Source organism: Somniosus microcephalus, chromosome 13, assembly GCF_052327205.1.
Source record: "Somniosus microcephalus isolate GS21.2 chromosome 13, FLI_Smic_1.0, whole genome shotgun sequence".
Taxonomy (NCBI): Eukaryota; Metazoa; Chordata; class Chondrichthyes; order Squaliformes; family Somniosidae; genus Somniosus; species Somniosus microcephalus.
In genome coordinates, this window is record NC_140999.1 from 26068123 (window position 1) to 26090811 (window position 22689).

The window sequence follows — 22689 nt, forward strand, 5'->3', positions numbered from 1 at the left end:
GTATCCAGAGTCTATTGTATTGATTTGATCCTTTACACATCCAAAGTGCACACAATAATGTGTCCAAACATCAAAATTACAACCACTTCAAATATGGAAATAGTTCAGCAAAACCTAATCCGTGTGCTGTTCACTTGTATGCTTCAAATGGGTCAGTGTCATCATCCAATCTCAGTTTTACAAAAGGCTGCATTGTGATTTCTTTGTACTTGTATGTCCATTCCGTGAGTATTGCATTTTTTTCCTGCAGCTTTCTAAAGATTTCAGCAAAAGTCCAGTTAATAATTCTGAAACCATAACCAGCCTACCAATCAGTATTCCACTGAGCACTGTTCAACCAAACAAATTGCCTGTCAGCATTCCTCTGGCCAGTGTAGTTCTGCCGATTCGTGCTGAGAAAGTGGTAAGTAATATTTGACTCAATTTGCAGTATTACAAGTAATAGAATGAAGACATTTACAATTTTGTGACACTCATTAAATAGCTAAAATAACATTTCCATCTCCAACCTAATCTTATCTTTTACTAATTCAGAGTCTTGTTTAGTTTTAAAAAGGGGCTGTGATTCTAGTAGCGGTAGCACCATCGCAGCTACTTGGCCTCGCCCCTCAATTTCCCCTACCCACTGCATTGGATAACGCCCACTTAAATTGCCACTACTATTCCACAGTAATGCTGAACTGCCACAGTTTCTTGTGTGTCCTACACAGACCCATGCCTTCCCTTAGCTTTGACTTGGTTATCCAGAGATGTTCTCACCATGGCATGGATTGCTGGATCAGAGCAGCCACCATGCTGCTCCACTCACCAGTCATCACATTTTACCTTCTCTACCTCAAACCTCAGGTTAATTTATGTTGTCCTCTTGTGTCTGCCCTTTTTCTCATCGCTCTCTCTTGGTGACATCAACTACAAGCCTATCATTGGTTTTCATTTGTTCCACTGACGATGCACAACTCTACCTCCCCTCTATCACTATTGACTCCAGTGTTATTGCTATCCTTCCTGACTGCCTGTTTGAGACAGCATTTCCTTCACCTAAATATTAGCAAAACTGAAGCGATGCTTTACTTCATTCCAGCCTCCGGCATCAGCTCTCATCAACTCCCTGTCTGCTTTAGCTGAACAAAAGATGAGGAGGAATTTCTTCACCCAGAGAGTGGTGAACCTGTGGAATTCTCTGCCACAGAGGGTGGTGGAGGCCAGTTCATTAAATATATTCAAGAAAGAGTTGGATATATTTCTTAAGGCTAAAGGGATCAAGGGATATGGGGAGAAGGCAGGGACAGGGTACTGAATTTGGATGATCAGCCATGATCTCATTGAATGACGGAGCAGGCTCGAAGGGCCGAATGGCCTACTCTTGCTCCTATCTTATATGTTTCTATGTGCAACCTCGGTGTGCTGCTTGACTCTGAGCTGTTTCGTGCTTCGCATCCAGATTGCATTTTTCCATCTCTGGCAATGCCTGCTTCCGCCCTACTTCTCCCATGGCTGCTAAAACCCTAATTCACACCATTAGCTGGAGGACTTGGCCTTCAAATGCGCCTCACTGATTTTCCATCTTTCACCTATCATGATTGTCAGTTATTCCAGAACCCTTGACAAGTTCCTCCTTCTGCTAAAGTCCTGTATGCCCACTGCCCATCTCCACTGACTCCCACCAATAATGATTTTGAAGTCCTCATCCTCATTTTTATATCGCTGCGTGGTTTCATTCCACTTTATGCCAGCAATTTTCCCCAGGGATATGTCCCATCATTGGTGGCCGATTTGACTTGAGTGTCTCTATGTAAAAGCTCCTTGCAACTTATTCATTCAACCATGCCTTTGATTCTCCATGCACTCACCCAGTCCTTTATACTCTGGTATTCAGCGCCCTCTGATTTCCCCTTGTTAAACACTCTAAGATGGCATTCTATGTAAGCAAACCCATGTAAATACAAATTGTCGTCAGCCCAAGTTATTTGTCTTTACAAGGAAGTTATAATGAACCTTTATAAGACATTGGTTCGGCCTCAACTAGAGTATTGTGCCCAATTCTGGGCACCACACTTGAAGGCCTTCACATTCTTCCTAGAGAGGGTGCAGAAAAGATTTACAAGAATGGTTCCAGGGATGAGGGACTTCAGTTACGTGGATAGACTAGAGAAGCTGGGATTGTTCTCAGAGCAGAGAAGGTTGAGAGAAGATTTGATAGAAGTGTTCAAAATCATGAGTGGCCTAGATAGAGAGAAACTGCTGCCTTGGCGGAAGGTTTGAGAACCAGAGGGGATAGATTTGTTATTGGCAGAAGAACCAAAGGTGACATGAGGATAAACTTTTTTACGCAACGAATGGTTAGGGTGTGGAATGCACTGCCTGAAAGGGTAGTGGAGGCAGATTTAATCATGGCTTTCAAACTGGAATTGGATAAGTACCGGGAGGTGGAAAATTTGCAGGGCTACAGGGAAAGGGTGGGGGAGTGGGACTAGCTGAAGTGCTCTTGCAGAGAGCCGGCATGGACTCGATGAGCCGAATGGCCTCCTTTTGTGCTGTAACCATTTGATTCTATGATTTTTACTAGCATTCTTCCTTGGCCATTCCTTAAAGACTGAAGTTTGCCTGTCCTGGCTAGGTTATATTGGAGCAAAATGAGCATTCGCGAGTGTTACTTCCAGATGAACCAAATGCATTTTCTAGACCGGTGGTTCCCAAATTGGGGGGTGTGTCCTGGTTATCAGGGGGTGCAAAGAGCATGCTAGCTGTTACTCACTAATGGACAAATGCCTTCAATACATATTTTCTCCATTGGTGGCGCTGTAGCATTCCCCTCTACTTTCTCCGGCTGATTCCCGACTCTCTCTCCTCAAACTTGGGTATCCCCTGCAAACAGATTCAACTTGCAGGTATTTTGAATTCTCCGCCGTTTAAATGTATTTTTTTTTCAGTTGGTTGTTTGCCTTCTGGTCTGTACTGCTGTGCAACATAAGTTTATTTTTGGCTGTGCCCATGAGGCTTGGGGCCCACTGCCATAAAGAAATAAATAGTACCCCCCCGACTCTGCTTCCAAAATCTGTTTAAAAGGTTCTTTGCCTTGAGTTCTGCAGTGTTGTGGAGCGTCTTTTTTTTGTTCTTGCGTGAAGCCCTCGTGAGCCCCTGGGTCTTCGTGATGTTTAGAGGTAATCGATAAATAGCCCTTCTGTAATAACTTGTCTGGGCCTCAAAAATTACTTGATTGCATAGTGCCCAGCACCTTTCTGGAAAGTTTATTTTGCCCTGCTTGGATTTGGTGTTGCTGCTTGCTTGGTGTCATCTTAAAATGAGAGAGAAATTAATAATGGCAGCTGCACTCATGGGTCTTGATGTTTGCACAAAAAAAATTAAACCCTCCATTTTACCTCCTCCAAAGCTACCTAACAATTCATTACTTCCACTCCCAAACAACCTGACCACAGACCTCTCTTCCATCTGCAGAGTACAACTCATCCTCCAACCGGCTCGCATCCCCAACTGGAAGAATGGAGCAACCCACAGATTTCCTTTCACTGAAGTTGTTTACACTGTCACAGTGGCCAGGAAATCCCTTGGATCTGCTCGCGCTTCGCTGGCAACACTTCACCTGAAGTGTGGTGGAAACCCCATTTACACATGTAAACAGGGTTTCTGCCTCACTTTTGGCAAAGTAACACAAGTGAAGTGGTAGCGGGTCCAAGGAATTTCCAGGCCGGTGAGTTCTAATATGATTGGACCTCATCTTAAATCCCAATAGTATAAGGGAGCAGAATTACAACAGCTACAATGACAAAATTGCTGAAGTATTCTGGTTTGGCAGCTATATCTATACTAACATTAATTTTGCAAAAATGCTGTTTCTTATAAAAGTGCGGGGGGAGGGGGGGGTGGTTGCGATCATGGGACATGAATCTCCAAAGTGGGGCTTAGCAATAGAAAATTTAGATTGAACGCTGCCACCCACTTGACTGAATAGAATAGCATGGGAGCTAGGTTTAAAGACTGCAGGCAAATAATGCTTTAACATGACATTTCACTGAATTGAAGTTCTGATACTCTACAATATAGTTCTTTTTGCATTTTATGGTTCTAGAGTTAGGTGCAGATTGCTTCAGTTTCTAGCAGGAGGCAATATCAAAAGTTAGTTTTCTTGAATATTGTTCTTCTGTTAGGATTGTTCAAATCATTTGCTGCTTTAAACATAAGTTTGATTTATTTTACAGAGAAGCACACCTAGTCCCATTCATGTTCCAAATCGTGATTTATCAATGCTTGACAAGCAATATGGTGCTAACTATGGAAATGCGGCTGGAAATAAACCACAGTCTTTGGCTACCTCAGGTACTTGTTTTTAATTATTTTTTTCCATTTGAGTTGTAATTAACATGTAGCAGTTTACGTTTGCATTTGTTAAGTGACAATTGGAATATAGTTAATAAGTTGGTCAGATCTGAAACATACAAGATTCTGAGGGGGATTGACAGGGTAGATGCTGAGGTTGTTTCCCCTGGCTGGAGTGTCTAGAACTAGGAGACATAGTCTCAGGATAAAGGGTAGGCCATTTGAGACTGAGATGAGGAGGAATTTCTTCACTCAGATGGTTGTGAATCTTTGTGGCATTTTCTGCCCCAGAGGGCTGTGAATGCTGAGTCTTTGGGTATATTCAAGGCTGACATAGATAGATTTTTGGACTCTAGGGGAAAGAAGGGGTATGAAGATCGGGCGAGAAAGTGGAGTTGAAGTCGATGATCAGCCATAATCTTATTGAATGGTGGAGCAGGCTCGAGGGGCTACATGGCCTACTCTTATTTCTTATGAATCTCTAATTCATCTTAATAGTAATGTAAATATTGTACTTTATTGATGCATCTCAACTATTTAGTCAACTTTTTATCATGGTGCTTTCTTCGTACCTCAGCATAAATTGTTGGTAGTGACAGAAAGGAACTTAGTAAAATTTGGGTATAACCCTTTCAAAATTGCTATTTGAGATATTTATATACCTGCAAATTTCCAACCATTTGAAGCTAAATGTATTAGAATATAAAATACAGAATCTGTGGAAGTCTAGAATTATATTTTGGGTCATCTATGCGGTTGTGAATGAATGTAAATGTACAGTATATGGATATACCATGTAGGAAATTGAGAAATCAATCCATGTTGGTATTTTGGGCTGGTTTTAATTTTGTTTTTCCTTTTATTAAATACATAAATGCCAAGCAATAACAAAAGGTGATGGTATATATGTTTTTCCAAGCTGTTGCAGTGTGTTACTTTTATCGTTTTGCAGGTTTTTGTTACTCAGCTGGCTCTGTGGCGATCAATGGAGTCCATTCCGGTTCTCCCATCCAGTCAGCGCTCAACAGTCATGACAAGACATTAGAAGATTCTGATTCCGCCAGTGTAGGTATCCTTGCCAATAGTTCTGTTTTGCAGAGCACAAACCCACAGCATCCAACAATGCACCTGATGCAATCTCGGAATTCTGAACAAAACTCCCCAGCAACGCAGCATTCAGCCAGCCCCAGGCTATCCAACTCTCAAAATCCAGCAACCAATTCTCCGAGCACAGGTGGGGTTTTACAGTATGCAGACACACAAAAGGCCTTCTCGGAGGCAATCAAAAAAGATTTACAGTCAGACCAAGGTGCCTCGGATCAGGAGAATGAATCCAAACGGAGAATAATTTTTTCCACTGCGAATGGTGGAAATATAAAGCAGCCTACTTTAAATAAACAGACTCCTGTTGCTTCATCCATCAAGTTGGAATCTGGACAGACGACATCTCAAGAAGGGAAAAAGAAGGGCAGAAGGAAACGTTCATCTGTGACATCCAATTTAAATGCAGGTAGCTCCCCTAAGCGGAAATCCCTGCTTGCTGCACTAGGGCTTTCTTCAGGATCTCCCTTGAATATAAGTTCCATGGTAAGTGATTTGATTTATTTCTATCTTAACATTATTTTGAAAGGGATACTTGCTTTTGACTTCAAAGCCTATGTCAGTATCCATAGACATTGTACTGCAGTAAGAATGCAATCATTTATTCCCTGATGGCGGGCTGCCGCCTTAACAAATGGTTTTTTCAGTAAAGGGCTGTGAAGATGAGCCAATGGACCTGTTTGTAAAATATATATCTACATGTTCTTCAACCTCCATATTGAAGTTATCTTGGAACACTGCCTCATCTAAGAAAATTTGTGACATAGGCAAATGCAATCTTCCCTTAATATGCTGCGTCATACCTCTATAGTTCACCGTTAAGAAAGTTCATGTTTTTGTTTGATAGTTGCAAAATGTTCTTGTTCCTTGGCAACTGAAAAAGTTTCATTAAAAAAAATCACTTTCTTGAATTTAGTTTAGGATGTAAACCAGCTTGCACGCAGTTCGACCAGCGGACACCATCCTGCATCACTGGCTGTTCAGGCACACCCTGATTGAACCAACCTCAGTTGAGTCGAGCCCTGCGGGTATTGGTTGGCAACAGTTTAGCTTCAAAATTTGATTGAAATACGTGGTTCTTCTCAGTAACAATTGGCTAAATCTTAATTCCTCATTTCACTTATGAAAACATGTCATCCCAAGACTGTCCCAAGAGCTTTGATCCTGTTTTGGGTACAGCCATCAGTCACTACTGGGGCAGCTTCGGCATCACCCAGTGCAGAAGTACCAGTGCTTGGTCAAGTTGCGTAATGTGTGTGGCTTTATTGCTGAAAGGCAAGCTTCTGTCCCCTGATTCTGAGGAGCATGAGAACGGAAAGCTCGATTTAGGAAGGCCCTCAAAACCTAGCAGTGAGTGCGCACAGCTGCAGTGCTGACTTAGCCCATTGGAGTGCTGTACCTAAATCTGGTGAAAAAATATATATATAAAAAATATATATTACTGTATATATTTTCATTCAAGGTTTTATATTAAAGCTAACTTTTAAATCTTTTGCTTGCTTGGTTGTCTTGTTCTTTGAGGTTCCCACTGTTCATTTTTGGAGCTGGGAATAGGAACAGGAGGAGGCCATTCAGCCCTCGAGCCTGTTTTGCCATTTAATGAGATCATGGCTGATCTGCGACCTAACTCCATATACCCGGATTTGCCCCATATCCCTTAATACCCTTGGTTAACAAAAAGCTATCAAACTCGAGTTTAAAATTAACAATTGATCTAGCATCAATTGCCGTTCGCGGTAGAGTTCCAAACTTCTACCACCCTTTGTGTGTAGAAGTGTTTCCTAATTTCACTCCTGAAAGGTCTGGCTCTAATTTTTAGACAATGCCCCCCTAGTCCTAGAATCCCCAACCAGTGTAAATAGTTTCTCTCTATCTACCCTATCTGTTCCTCTTAATATCCTGAAAACTTCAGTCAGATCACCCCTTAACCTTCTAAATTCTGGGGAATACAACCCTAATGTGTGTAATCTTTCCTCGTAACTTAACCCTTGAAGTCCAGGTATCATTCTGACATTTGAAATTAAACCTACAGGAAACTTTGTGCTATGCAGCACCGACGGGACCGAGCTGTTGCCGTCCCATCAAAACTGCCGGACAAACCAGCGCTATTGTTGAAACATACGGAGATTTTGAGCTCCGTATCTGGCAACAAACCCTGTTGCTTAGCAACAGCTTCTAAACAGTCGGCCGTACCTTGCAAGCGTCTCTGTAGCTTAGCAACAGCTTCAGCGAGACCTTGCAGAGCCTAACTGGTGGGAAAAAAAAGCAACGAAAAGAAAAAAACCGTAACGAAACGGCTCCTGATTTTTGCCGGTGGCTCGAGCATTCCGGACAGTTAACCTCCGGATAAACCAAAGTTTCCTGTATTTTGCTTGGCTGAAAAAAAGCTGAGATTTCTGAAGCCAATTACAGTAAATGCCAGAACAGTGATGTTTCCAACATTGTTGCAGATGACTAAGCCATTCAGGCCATTTTCATTCATCCAGAACAACCCTACTGACCCACCCCATTGTTGCATCTAATCTCTTAAATAATTCAAGGGCTTTCACCTCTTCCACTCAGGAAGTTTGTAGTGTTGATCACTGTCTTTGTGAAGAAGAACTTCATGATATCAGTCCCATATTTGCCTTTTACTAGTTTGGATCTGTGAACCATTGGCCTGTTCCCACAGTTGAATTTATAATCTCCAGATCAGCCTTTACTACCCTATTACCACTAAAGTCATCCCTTAACCCGTGAAAAGCCGCATCTGTCTGGGCTTTCCTCGTAATTCGGATACCTGACACTAGGGATCAGCCTCACGGCTCATTATATCGCCTCCTGCACTTGACTCGCACTCTCTCCTGTTTCTTATCGACCATACTGGAGGTGTGGCCTGACCAGAGCACTGCAAAATTGCCTCATGACTTCCTCTAACTTGTGTTCCACTGTTTCAGTTATGACAAGTCCAATCTGATACGGTTTTTGTGTCAAAATAAGAAGGGGCTGCTGATGGATCGTATGCTAAGCTTAAAAGTAATTTATAATTATTGTGATTGAAACAGTCATACTTCTGTTTGAAGTTCCTACTTATACATAGTCCAATCAACAAAATTCAATAACTTGAAAATGATTGCCACAGACATAACCATATTGAATATCATAAATATTCTAACTAGTGTATATAATGTATATAAAAATGCCAGGCAATAATAGGATAGGCAGACCATATCTGAATTGTTTTGATGTATTTGTGAATACGTAAGTGATGGGGTCACCATTTCTGAATCAAGGCAGTGGTTCACTGTAATTATTGTCTTTGATGAATTGACGGCCGTTATAATTAATTGCACCACTTCCTCTTCAAGCTTCTTGGCATATGAACTGTTTCCAAAATGCAGGGAACACAGTAGTCCAAATATTAAAATATTGCAACATTTGTTCTCTTAGGTCAATAACATCAATCAGCCTTTGGAAATAACAGCAATTTCATCACCAGAAACTTCAGTGAAGAGCTCTCCTGTTCCCCATCAGGATAATGAAGGACCTCCAAGTTTGAAAAAGAAAAAGATGTTTGCCTCCAATGGTGTTCATTATTCGCCACTTACATCTGATGAAGAACAAGAGGAGGAAACTGAACAGATTAATGGAAGGTGGGGCTCTTGCAAACAAAGAGGTTCACACACTTCCTTATAACTTTGAAAGATTTATATTTTGACATTGGGTAATTCATATGACTGAAGCTAAGAAATATTCATTTGAAATGCAGTACAATTAAAAAGATGCAACTATCTCATTGCGTATTTTTGAGGTCCAAGGAATATACAATCAAGTTTGTTGCAAATGAAGAAGTGAGAACTAATGGAAATAATTTATAATTTAGTATCCATCAGTTCTGACTGGGAATCTTATTTTTGTGAAATAAGCCTCATTAATTCTGCTGTGCAACTGTTCTGCATTTAATTGCTGTGACTGTTGGTCTAATAGTTAGAGCACCTGCTGAGTTATCATCTTTTAACATTTTGTTGCAGCAAATGGCAAAGTGGGATGGGTTGAATTTTGGTTTTAAATAAGCAATTTGGAATAATGGTGGTAACTATACTAGAGAAGTTTGGAATTAATAAGAAATGCACACAGAGGTATTACATTGTATGTCCTTGCTATATAGAAGCCTGACTAACCTATTTATTGAAATCAGCCACATCTAAAGTTCATGTCCTTTAACAGTGTGGTGAAGTGTTAATATTTGTCAGCCCTTTATAGATGCAGCTATTAGGGTAGTAGGCTGCTCCTTATAGCTGAAGTTTTCTATTTGAAGGATCGCTGTACAGGAAATCCTTCAGACATCAAAGCATCGTTTTATCAGTAATATTTGAGTCTGAAATGCAATCTAAATTTCTTTGACGAAATATTGTGAAGCTCAAAGAGGTTTGTTGTCTTAATTTATTTAAATTCTTCCTCATTTGTTCAGTCTTCATATGAATAGCAAGTGGTGTCATCCTATCGTAAGGAAGGGCAAGAAAGAGGAAAGAACCATTTGAGAATACTGTCCCTTCAAGAAAATTGTCTTTGCTTAACAATTTTGGTAATACTCGTGTTGTCAGGCCTTGGTAAAGTAAGGCATTGTTTCTTTTTCTTCTGTCAGCAGTAATCTTGCTTGTTTATAGACACCTGAACAAAAATAATTTCCTTTTTAAACCAGTATAGTTTGGTCTAGTTCTGTATGGGACCTTTTCACTTTTTGAAAATGTTTATGGAATTTGACACTTGCTTGGAAATTGACAGTATTTTACTTACCTTGCCTTACTATTGGCCTCACCTCTGTTTGATATTAGCTGAGCAATCCTTGGCCTCTGACCGTTGCAAGGTATGATTTTTCTGTTGAATGTCTTGGATCTTCAGATCATACAAAATCGAATTCGATTATCATCGGAAGCAAGAGGCTTCACTTGACCTTGTTTGCTGAGAGGCTGTTGGTGGTGATCTGGAATTCAATGGTAGATTTGTTGAGACACCGAGACACTGAATTCCTGAATCTGTCAAGAAGCATGTATCTTCATGTCAGACCAGATGCACGCACAAAACAAATTCACAATTGTTCCAGGAAAGATACAATAGCTGATGAGTGTTCCATGTAAACGTGAATGAATGAGGGCAGAGCACTAAAGTGCGCTAGGGCTAATGGAACTCTTTTATTAGTCACAAGGCTGGTCAAACATATTTGCCCAAATTTTGTGGTCGGAGGCTCCGAACTGTTTTATTAAAAAAAAAAAAAAAAAATCTATGAATTTACCTGGTGGTCCGGGAGGTATGGAGATTTGCGGTCCTGGGCCTCTGCGGGTACCCGCGGGTAGCGGCCCATGTATCTCGGGCGCACGTGGTTCGTAAGTGCCCCTGGGATCACGTGGGCCGGCCCAACCAGTAAAAGAAGGGAATCCCCATTCATACTTATGGGGTTTCCGTACGTACGAAACTCCCACAAGTATGAATGGGGATCACTTTATAAAAAAAAAAAAAAATACACGAACACATGAAATAAAACATTTTTTAAATTACATATTTAAAATTAATTACAATGGCATATTTTAAACATTTAATTTTTTGAAAAAGTGTTTTTTAACAGGGCTGAAAATAAACTTACCTTATTGGACACAGTTTTTTAAAGTATAAATGAGTGATTAAAATTTTATTTTTCTATTTTTTAAAACGCTTATGTTGGTAAAAGCAGGCCTTCCGCCTGCTATTACCAGGTGTAAGAATTTCATGGGCATTCAGCGGGCGGAAGTTGGGCAAATGGCGCAACTCTCCACCCGCAGAGGCCCATCTCCCCGGGATGCGGATCATCTGACAAGAGAATTCTTGACAGATCACAAGTTCCGGGTTTTCGCGCATGCGTTTCACATGCCTAAACCTGGAACTTGCGCGGCCCCTATGGGTGTGTACGCACCCGTGGGGGTCACAAATTACAGACCAATATTCTGCAGTTAGCTGCCTATCGGTTTGAGCAATTGACTGGAACTAAATTTTGCAGTGATAATTTAGTTTTAACACCCATATTCTGAGACACATTGATCTCTATTGGATGTTATCACTGATGTGTGACTGGAAGTTGCCAGTGCTGTTCCACAGGCGTCTGGCTTGCAAAAGAAAAAGTGAAGTATCTGCTGAGGTATCCCTTTGCACCCCACTCAAGACTTTGAAGAATTCTCTCAATACAGTGCTTGTTTTTAGCCAGAGAGAGTATTTTGTGGCATATGTCTTTAAGATTGCAGCCAGTGTCATCTCCAGCTGTGACATCAGTCGCAGCACAAATTCCAATGACCGCTATGGCTGCTTTGGCTTGGTGGCAGCATCTACCTTGTCTGAGGTCCACTGGACTTCAACTGCACTAACAGGTGCTGGTGTAGAGGAAAGAATATGCTGTCCTGCAGATTGCACAGTAACAGAAAATTACAGCAGCATTCCTAGGGTCCTGAGTGTTCAATTCCATTTGAGTATAGTGACCATTTGGGAATGCAGGATCTTGTGCTACTAAGAATACAATTATGAATCTGACATTTGTATCTACAGGCCATATATGCACACTGTTTAAGTTCCCTCCTCCTCTGTTGAAAGAAAGTTGGAAGAACCTGAGTTAGAATGCACCAGTGGCCTCTAGGCCCAGTAGGTGGACTGGGTTCCCATGGTGACTGAATGTTTTTAGTCTGTTGACCCAATCGTGTCTCAAGTGCGAGCTAATAGAAAAATTCCTCATCAAAGATACAGTTCATCTTTTCTTGAAACCGTGAAGTCCAAAGTCTGGAGTAAGAAATTGTATCCATGGGATACTGCAATATGGATGACATTTTATTAGGCTTACTAGATGAAGTTTGTGCCTAAACTGCCCAAATTGGTAGTGCAACTATTTATACAGTTCATTGTATGGGGAAACAGTTAACATTTAGATAGCTGATGCAACAGTTACCAATGAGAGTACTTGATATACATGAGTTAGGAGAGTGGCTTAAACCACGTGTGAGCGGCGTGCGTGCGTGTCAGATTTTCCTCTTCACCTTCAAAAGAGTTTCTTGGAAATGTTATTTTCAGTAATCAAATAGAAGCTTCACTAACAAAGATGGGAGTCTTTCTATAACGAGTCCAACCCAACAGATATATTTGATCTGTGGAACGGCTGGCGAAGGGAACAGGCTTTGTTTAGGAAATTGGATAATTTATTTGGGAGGTAAATCTCCGCTCGGAGCTGAATCTGGTGCTGAGCAAACTGATATTCATCATTTGAACCAATGAATTTTTGTGAAAGTATCTTTTGCTGAAAGCTGTTAGTTTGGTTTCTCTCTTAGGCATGGATCCTATTGGACCATTAGATCTTTGGATGGAATCTAAGAACTGCACACTCCGTGTGTACTTTTGTCAAGTTATGATTTCCCTGTTGCGGGGAATGAGTTTTTCTATCAACTGTGGATTCTTTCAGGCCATTATTGCTTCATGCACTTCATCTTTCAACATGGTTAGAACTAAAAGTTTACAGCATTTTTTCTTGTGGCAACAAAAAATTAGGTAGGAGATTGAGAGTGAACAGCAGAATGAATTATTTCTGTTCTCGGGCGAAGAAAGTTCCAGCCCATTCTATTGGTGTAGTTGCCATATCTTGGACTAATTGCAGGGGATTCTTCTGAAAGTTATCTAAGGCAGCTACAAAGAAGGTTTGCATCCTTACCTGAAGTACTTTGATGTTGAACTGACAGGAAGATTAATAGTTCAATACAGCACTTCAAGCTTGCCTGCAAATTTTGATGTTCAGAGTTCAACTGCTAGTTTCTGTTCAGCTTCAGTATAATCCTATTTGTGTCGAGTTTGAATGAACAAGTAAGTTTTTTTGCGGTATCTTACTTTATCTTTGAAAGTAGTTTCAACTTCTCTATAGCTTCCAGCCAGCATACCTTTTGATTCTTTTTTTGACTTGGAGTTGTATACATGTTACACTGCCTTTTATTTATTCTTGAGGCTTTGCTATCTTTTTGATTTATAATCATGGAATTTTACAGCACACAAGGAGGCCATTTGGCCCACTGTGCATGTGCTGGCCTCTCAAAGCTATCCTCTTAGTTCCGCTCTTCCTGCCCTTTTCCCATACCCTTTCAGCATTTTTTCCTGCAAAATATTTATCGCTTGCCTTTTAAAAGCTGATGTATTTTGCTTCTACCATTGTTTCTGATGGGGAATTGAATGTCTTAACAACCCTCTAAGTTTAAAAAAAAATCATATTTTTATTCTTTTTGATGCTGATCTTATATTTGTGTTCGAGTTAGATCTTACTGCGCAGCAGAAATAGTTTTTCTCTTTACTTTATCAAAACCCATCATAATTTTGAATACCGCTATCAAATCTCTTCCCTTTCTCAATTCCCAGTGAGCTGGAAGCAGGCATATGCTATAAGAGGAACTGTAGAAACATAGATCGAACATTGCCTGTCGGTACATGGATATTGCTTGGACTAAGAAAGGTTGGAAGCTTTGTACCCCAGGGGTCAGTGCTTGGGACCATTTCTGTTCTCCTTGTGTCTATATTGATGACTTGGACTTGGCAACACCATCTTTAAACTTGTTGAAGACACAAAAGTAGGAGGTTTGTCAAACAGTGAGCAGACTTCAGGAAAAGACACAGGTTAATGGAATGGTCAAACAGGTGGCAGATGTAATTCAATGTGGGTAAGTATGAGGTAATATGGTTTGGAAGGTAAAATAAGGAATGGGAGTATGCCTTTAATGGTCATTTGTAGGGGGTAGATGGACAAAGAAACAAGGTTCAAATACATAATTTCCTGAAAATGCGTATGCAGGGAGGTAAAACCGTAAAGTGCAATAGAATGAAGCCAAGAATGGGAAACTATAGCGATGAGGAGCGACTTGAGAAGCTGGAATTATTTGCTCTGGAACAAAAGGTTGAGGCATTTTAATGAAGGTTTTTAAAATTTTGATAACTTTTGATAGTGAATAAGTCAGTGCCGAGGGGCCTCCATATAAAATCCTCATTAAGTAAGGAGAAAGGTTAAAAGAAATATCTTAATGTGGAGGGTTATTGGAGCATGGAATACTTTGCTGTGGAGTGATTGAGGTAGAGACCAATGCATCTTTTAAGGGAATGTTGGAGGAATATATAACATCGTGAAAGATGCAAGCCTATGGCAGTGGGATTAGGTTTTGATTGCTCTAGTAAATGGCTGGTGTAGACACAATTGGTAGAATAGCCTCTTTGTGCTGTAACTTTCTTTGATTGTGTGAAATGTGTGTAGATGCTGGAGTTTTTTTCAAATAATGAGGGATACCTTCAGACTATCCAACATTGAGTTGTCTCTTAATGTAAAGGTTTTTTTTAGCCTATTTAAGAGAAAATAGCCCTACCTACCTATTTAGTACTCTGGTTATCTGCTTTAAACTACCTAGGGCTAGGTGAATAAACTCAAAGGAGTAGTTTGCAGCATTTTCTGCGTAGAAAAATAGTGTTGTATCTATTTCATGCCCAAGCATAGACCTTATCCTATAGTTGAAAGTGTTGTAGTCTCAGCTCATTTTTAAACTACTGTAATTTTGGCAGAGAGAACGGCTATTAATGTGTCTTTTATTTTAAAAAAAAGTGAAATTTTTAAATACCATCCCAATTTAGTAAAGTGGCCTTATTGCACATTAGTAACTGATGATGGGGAGGGTTGCCAGTAATATGACAAATAGGGTTTATATTTACACCCTTTTGTTCAAAAAAGGGTATAAAGATAAACCCAGCAACTACAGGCCAGTCAGTTTGACCTTGGTAGTGGGGAAGCTTTTAGAAACAGTAACCAGGGACAAAATTAAGTCACTTGGATAGGTGTGGATTCATTAATGAAAGCCAGCATAGATTTGTTAAAGGCAAATCATGTTTAACTAACTTGATTGAGTTCTTTGAGGTAACAGAAAGGGTTGATGAGGGTAATGCGGTTGACAGAGTGTACATGGATTTCCAAAAGGCGTTTGACAAAGTGCCACATAATAGGCTTGCCAGCAAAGTTGAAGCCTGTGGAATAAAAGGGACAGTGGCAGCATGGATACGGGATTGGCTAAGTGATGGGAAACAAAGTAGTGGTGAACGGTTGTTTTTCGGATTGGAGGAAGGTATACAGTGGCGTTCCCCAGGGGTCGGTTCTAGGACCACTGCTTTTCTTGATGTACACTAATGACTTGGTTGTGGGTGTACAGGGCACAATTTCAAAATTTGCAGATGACACAAAACTTGGAAGTATAGTGAACAGTGAGTAGGAGAGTGATAGACTTCAAGAAGACAGACAGGCTGGTGAAATGGGCAGACATGTGGCAGATGAAATTTAACGCAGCAAAGTATGAAGTGATACATTTTGTTAGAATGAGGAGAGGACATATAAACTAAATGGTACAATCCTGAAGTGGGTGCACGAACAGAGACCTGGGGGTTTGTGTGCACAAATTGTTGAAGGTGGCTGAGCAGAGTGCGAAAGCAGTTAGAAAGGCTTACGGGATTCTGGGCTTCATAAATAGAGGTATAGAGTACAAAAGTGTGGAAATTATGATCCTGTATAAAACACTGGTTCGGCCCCAACTGGAGCACTGTGTCCAATTCTGGGCACCACACTTTAGGAAGGATGTGAAGGCCTTTAAGAGGGTGCAGAAAAGATTTAAGAGAATGATTCTAGGAATGAGGGACTTCAGTTACGTTGATAGACTGGAGAAGCTGGGATGTTCTCCTTGGAGCAGAGATTATTGAGAGGAGATTTAATAGAGGTGCTCAAAATCATGAGGGGTAAGACAGAGTGGATAGAGAGAAACTGTTCGCGAACCAGAGGACACAGATTTGAGGTGATTGGCAAAAGAACCAAAGGCGACGCAAGAAAAAACTTTTTTACGCAACGAGTGGTTAAGATCTGGAATGCACTGCCTGAAAGGGTGGTGGAGGCAAATTCAATCACTGCTTTCAAAAGGGAGTTAGATAAGTGACTGAAGGAAAGAAATTTGCAGGGCTGTGGGGAAAGGGCAGGGGAGTGGGATTAGCTGAAGTGCTCTTGCAGTGAGTCGGCACGGGCTCAACGGGCCGAATGGCCTCCTTCCATGCTGTAACCATTCTATGATTTCTAGGGTATTGTCAAATGTCCCTATTTTCAAGGCAAGTTTTCTGCAGTTATTGGTGAACTATTTCTGAATCAAACAACCTGCTCTTAGGTTGCAGTGCAGCTTCTTGCTATGAGTTTCACCTCAGCTGCTGAGGCTGGCTTGACTAATCCTCCTTCAATCTGAGATGAATGGTCTATATCGAGAATTACTGGCCCAAACCCATCCCATTCTTTTGAGGTGCAAGCACACGGTCAATAGAGCACTCATTAATTTCTGTATTTGTAAAGATGCACTTTTTTGTTTTAAGGATTGAAAGAAAAATGACTCAAAATCAGTGCACTGTATCAATCGAAAGTAAAGAAATTCCAACCGTTTGTGGAGAAGGTGACCAAAGTAAGTAATTTGAGGTTGTGCAATCAAAATGAAATGAGCCTGAACTATTTCCTCAAGTAAATGTTTCAAAAATGTGTTTTAGCAATTCCCCATGTCCCACAGCCTGACTGGACTGTGATGTATACAGAGCACAACTTATTTTTGAATTATAAGACCGAGCCAGGTTTGTTTCTCCTTCCACCCCTCTTATTTCAGAAGCATGTTACAAAATCAAAATTTGAATCCGAACAACACACGCAATGACAGTATTTTTTATGAAGAGGTGAGCAGGTTCTGTGAAAACAGGAAGGCTATATTAGTGGGGGATTTCAACCAAACTTAGACAAATTGCGAATGCTCAAGTGGTTTAAAGTCAGAAATTATAACGATTGCTTCATGATGCATTTTGTCAGGGAAGCCATGAAATGCAGTTCTCAACTTGACTTGGTAATTGTAAGTGATTTGAATATATACAGAAAATTAAAGTCATGGCACCCCAGGTTGATTGCAACCATAACCTTGCTTCGGTTCACTGTGGATTTGGGACTGAACACTGCTGAAGGCCAGCCGTGGGTGGGTGTGTGTGTTACATTAGCTGGAGGAAATTGTTAATGCATACACATCTAAGATTAGCAAGCACAGGCTCAATAAACATGACCTTAAATTGATTAACAGGACAATCAGATGTCAAATGAAGGGGGAGCGACTGGGGGAGCTTCATAAACATTGCAAAAAGAAAGATGAGCGACTCCACTGGAAAGAATACAGGAAATTTCAGATGGATACCAAGAAGGTCATCAAAGGGGTGGAGAGGAACCTGGAAATGGTTAAGTGCAGAATCCAAATGAAACAGCAAAAAAAAATTGCACTGCTTAAATAGCAGGAGTACAGTGCGGAAAGAAATGAGAAATTTAATGGATGCCAGTGGAGGTGAAACGGAGAATGATCTGAGAATATTTAATATACTTGACTATTCCTTCCTTTAGTTCATCACTAGAGAAGACTATAGTAACATGTCCTTTATTAAGGGTGATAATCCAAACAGATTTACAGACTTTGGCATCAGAGGTTCTAGACATCCATAGAGGGCTCAAAATGAACAAATCCCCAGGGATCCATGAATCTATCTCAGATACTAAGAGAGACTAGTGATGAAATTTGCCAACACTTCACAATCATCATGAAGGAGTCACTGGAAACAAGGTAATGTATATTTAAAAAAAAAAGGAGATAACCTAATCTGGGCAAGGGCAAATCTATCTTCACAATCTAGTATATAGCAGCCAATATATTGTGAGAAAGGGAAGGTACTGTCTGACCATCTTCTTGACTTTTTTTATTTGAAGAACTGACATCCTGAGTGAACAGTGGAAAACCAGAGAATGTTGGGTACTTAGATTTTCAAACAGCCTTTGATAATGTTTCTCAAAGGTTCCTACTGAGACTATAAGCAGAGGAAATTCCAAATCAAATTTGGGTGTGCATGAGAAATTGGCTAAAAGAAAGGAAATGGTGGTTACTTGGTGCGCGGTGGGTGGAAATGCTGGCAACACTCAGGTCAGGCAGCATCCGTGGAGTGGGAAACAGAGTTAACGTTTCAGGTCTGTGACCCTTTGTCAGAACTGGAAACCTGTTGGAGATGTAACCGGCTTTAAGCAGGTGCAGAGGCAGATAAAGGGGGGAGGGGAGGAAAGATCAAAAGGGACGGTCTGTGATCGGGCAGAAGGCAGGAGTGATTCAATGTTGCAAATAGGGATGGCAGAATCATCAACAACTGCTGCCTGAAAAAATAGGGGCAAGGATTATAGTCTGAAATTGTTGAACCCGATGTTGAGTCTAGAAGGCTGTAAAATGCCTAATCGAAGGATGAGGTGCTGTTCCTCGAGCTTACGTTGAGCTTCATTGGAGCAGTGCAAGAGGCCGAGGTGGGAGTGGAGCGGCGAATTAAAGTGACAAGCGACCGGAAGCTCGGGGTCACCCTTATGGACTGACCGGAGATGTTCCACAAAGCGATCACCCAATCTGCGTTTGGTCTCCCTAATGTAGAGGAGATCGCATCTTGAGCAGCGAATACAGTAGACTAAATTGCAATAAATACAAGTAAAGAAGTACAAATAAATCGCGCTCTAACCCCTGCCCCTATTTTTTTTTTCAGGCGGCAGCAGTTGATGATTCTGCCATCCCCATTTGCAACATTGAATCACTCCTGCCTTCCACCCTATCACAGACCGTCCCTTTCGTTCTTTCCTCTCCTCCCCCTTTCCCTACCTCTGCGCCTGCTTAAAACCTGTTACATCTCTAACGGTTTCCAGTTCTGATGAAGGGTCACAGACCTGAAACGTTAATTCTGTTTCTCTCCTCGATGCTGCCTGACCTGCTGAATGTTTCCAGCATTTTCGTTTGTTATTTCAGATTTCCAGCACTGCAGTATTTTGCTATTGTGAAGGAGTGTTGAGTTGGAGGAAGTAGACCAGGACTGACCAAAGGAGTTTAATAAAACCTAGTAACTGGGTGGAACAGTGTCAGATGAAATTGAACACAGACAAGTGAAAGCTACTACACATTGGAAGTAAAATGAGGGTCAGATGTGCACCAGAGAGGTTTTTTTAAAGCTAAAGATTAAGCTGAAAGGGATCGGGGTGATTGTAGATTTGAGACTTAAGAACATTGCTGTGGAACAGCAATATATAATGGGGTAAGGTACAAGTTGGACAATGTACAGTGACTGTATCTTGAGTGTTAAACTTCTTTAAAAGCAGGAGAACCATTCAAGCATAGAGGCTGGATAGAGCAGAGCCATGAAGCTGATCCCTAGGATCAGAGGATTAAGTTGCAAGGAAAGACTGGAGAAACTGGAGCACTTAGCCTTGATAGAAGCTGACTAAGAGAGGATTTTATATAAATTTATACAATATTAAACCTTAACAGTCAAGTAAATCTGGAGCAGTACTTTAAGATAAACTGAGACACTAGACCAATACTAAACTAGAATAGGCCAAAACTGGTGACAGGGCAATTTAAGATGTTTGTCGTGAAGAGCTTCAAACAAAGGGTGATCAACACTTGGAATGGTCTTCCTGATATAGTGATGGAAGTGAAACCATGATGGGGTGAGGGAGAGAGAGAGAGGTTTTTTTTTTCTCCTGAAAGGATGAGCTCAAAGAGGCCAAGTGGCCTCACTGTACCCATACTTATCTTGTCATCCACTGTTTTTATTTGTTTATCCTTATTGCTTTCTGGCTTTGCAAATCCTACTCTGTCAATATTACATGCATCCCTCTTGCACTTTTAACTCTTAATTTACTTTTTGAAAGCTTGATTTAGCCTCATCTGTTTAATAATGTTATAAATATGACGTGCATTGGGTTATGATCTATTTCTATTATACTATAGTACCAAAGCACCCCCAAATTCTTCTGTGGATCCCTTCATATGAATTGCTGATTGAAACCTATTTTGAAAATGATAAATATGTGAATTATTTCTCTCAAGTTGTTTCTTGTACTGACCATATTTATGTTTTTTAAATCTTTGTAGGTGGAAGTTTACCAATGCGGAAGCAAGGACTCAGTTCCAGTAGTACGGATAACAGCAGTAAATGGAAATCCACTTTCTCTCCAATATCTGATATCAGTTTGACAAAGAACTCTGACCACTCATCCCAGTCAGCTTCTGGTTTATGCCAAGCCTCTCCTTTTGGTACCAGGCCTATTACAGGTGACCTTTCAGTCAATGATGCTAAAATGGGGTCCCATCAGAGGAAACACATCACTACCCCAGTCTCAGTGGAGGAAAATGGTCATCATCCAGCCTCACCCATCACTTTCAATTACAATTCTGGACGATCTGCAGATATCAGTTTACATAATTATAATGAAGGTGCTTGTTTAGCTCGTAAGACTTCAGAGATGGTGGGGCTGAATTCCAGTGCACTGTACCAACTGTCCAGGAACAAAACTGACTCCAGTATTGACTCAAATCTCTCTTCAAACAAGAAGCAGCCAGATGGGTTGACTGGTGCAAAGGGAGATGAGCTGAGCAAGTCAGGGGTCAAAGGTAAAGACAATGCCGAGGTAGTAAGTTGCTTGGGAGGCCATATGGAGAAAAATGCAATGTTACATATTATAAAGATGAACAAATCACGTGAGAGAGAGTGGAAAAATCTCTCTATTCCAGTGATCACAGTCCCGTTGGGAGGAATACTGGGTGGTAAAAACATGCCAGCTGCTGTTTCAGACAGCAGCCACCCCACCGCTAACCATACGCTATGTTCAATTCAGTCACAATCGCACCATTCTGTTGCAGGTTCTATTCCTGGCCAGCTTACCACAGGATCACAGTACCCTATGGGATCCACATCATTGCAGGGCAACTCAAACTCCATGATGGGGCCAACTGTATTGCAGTCTTTCTTTGGATCGACACCAGTTACTGCAAACATGGTTCCTGTTGCAGCTGCTGGAGCTGGGTTGACTAATTCTTGCACTGCTGCTAGTTTCTCCATTACTGGTATTGCTGATGGGACTGCAGGAAGTGGGTACTTCAGAGTGTAACGTAATTAAAAGGGTTGGATTAGCATCTGGAAAATATATTGGGCTTTACATTAGGATTTTGAGGGGGAACGTTGAAAGATTAGTATTGTCAGAATATTAACATTTTTGATAAATTTAATCTATTTAACTGTAGATAGTATTTGGGTTGGAAGGAAGGTACTTTCAGTTCAAAGCTTTGTTCCCCTACTCCATAAATATTCCCTTCATTCTGACTTGACCGTCTGCCACGATGCCAATCTCAAAGAGCCATGGTGTGGAGATGCCAGTGTTGGACTGGGGTGGACAAATGTCAGAAGTCACACAACACCAGGTTATAGTCCAACAGCTTTATTTGAAATCACAAGCTTTCGGAGCGCTGCTCCTTCGTCGGGTGAAGCGCTCCGAAAGCTTGTGATTTCAAATAAAGCTGTTGGACTATAACCTGGTGTTGTGTGACTTCTTAAATTAATCTCAAAGAGCACCAACTACTATCCTGGTAAGCTGAGTGCTTGAATGCACAGTTGTGATCAATGAGACATTTCCCTTTATTAGCCAACTTTCTATAACCTAGTGCACAACTAGGGGCAGTTTTGTAGAGTAGCCCCATGCACACTAGGGTTGAAACTGTTCAATTAATTTTCTGTAGGACGCTAGCAGGCAGAGGAAATTTCCAACCCATTGGTATAGGCTGTATTTGGATCTTTATCCCAGATCAGAAAAGGCCAATGTAACCAATATCAGTACGATAGCAAAATACTGCAGATGCTGGAAATCCGAAATAACAACAGAAAATGCTGGAAAAACTCGGCAGGCCAGGCAACATCCGTGGAGAGAAAATAGAGTCAACGTTTTGGGTGAAAACCCCTTTCCATGGATGTTGCCTGGCCTGCTGAGTTTTTCCAGCATTTTCTGTTGTTATAACCAACATCAGTACCCAATTTCCCAGTCTGTATTCTAATATATCTTAAGGTACTGTAAGCTGATGGAGTTGTCTTGTGAATCCCTGGTTATAGTTGATGATACGGTTTTGTTATGGTACAAGTGTAATTAGCCAATTATTTCTTTTGTTGGTGTCCTTAGTTTGTTTCTTAAAGGGCTAGAACATTGGGTTCTGCCATTCTGCAGACACTGATTTGCTCATTACTAGACCAGAGGTTGCTACAAAAGCATACTAGCAGGACTAACACTGTCAGCTATTGCTGCAGGACAGTTTTATCTGGCCTCGAGCCACAGACTTTGCATGATATGTGGAA

At 40.9% G+C, this 22689-nt stretch overlaps 2 protein-coding genes across 7 annotated transcripts in view; one reads left to right on the top strand and one right to left on the bottom strand.

The window, feature by feature from the left end:
- The window catches only part of dot1l (DOT1-like histone H3K79 methyltransferase), a 98726-nt gene that overhangs the window by 61529 nt on the left and 14508 nt on the right, over window positions 1–22689 (top strand). For 2 of the 5 annotated variants that reach the window (XM_086004662.1, XM_086004664.1), the window contains exons 22-27: window positions 251–403; window positions 4218–4335; window positions 5288–5922; window positions 8866–9068; window positions 16840–16925; window positions 20442–20960. In XM_086004662.1, coding sequence (XP_085860788.1) covers window positions 251–403; window positions 4218–4335; window positions 5288–5922; window positions 8866–9068; window positions 16840–16925; window positions 20442–20960 — 1714 coding nt within the window. Of the gene's footprint in view, window positions 1–250; window positions 404–4217; window positions 4336–5287; window positions 5923–8865; window positions 9069–16839; window positions 16926–20441; window positions 20961–21209; window positions 21438–22689 lie in introns of all 5 variants that reach the window. The other 3 variants (XM_086004663.1, XM_086004665.1, XM_086004666.1) reach the window with 2 other exon arrangements.
- Window positions 8941–22689, bottom strand: part of plekhj1 (pleckstrin homology domain containing J1) — a 74155-nt gene continuing 60406 nt past the window's right edge. The window contains exons 7-8 of one of the 2 annotated variants that reach the window (XR_015080535.1): window positions 10235–10399; window positions 8941–9025 (exon numbers count right to left, since the gene is read on the bottom strand). The gene's annotated coding sequence lies outside the window, so the exon portion shown is untranslated. Of the gene's footprint in view, window positions 9026–10229; window positions 10400–22689 lie in introns of those variants that run through there. The other variant, XM_086004669.1, reaches the window with a different exon arrangement.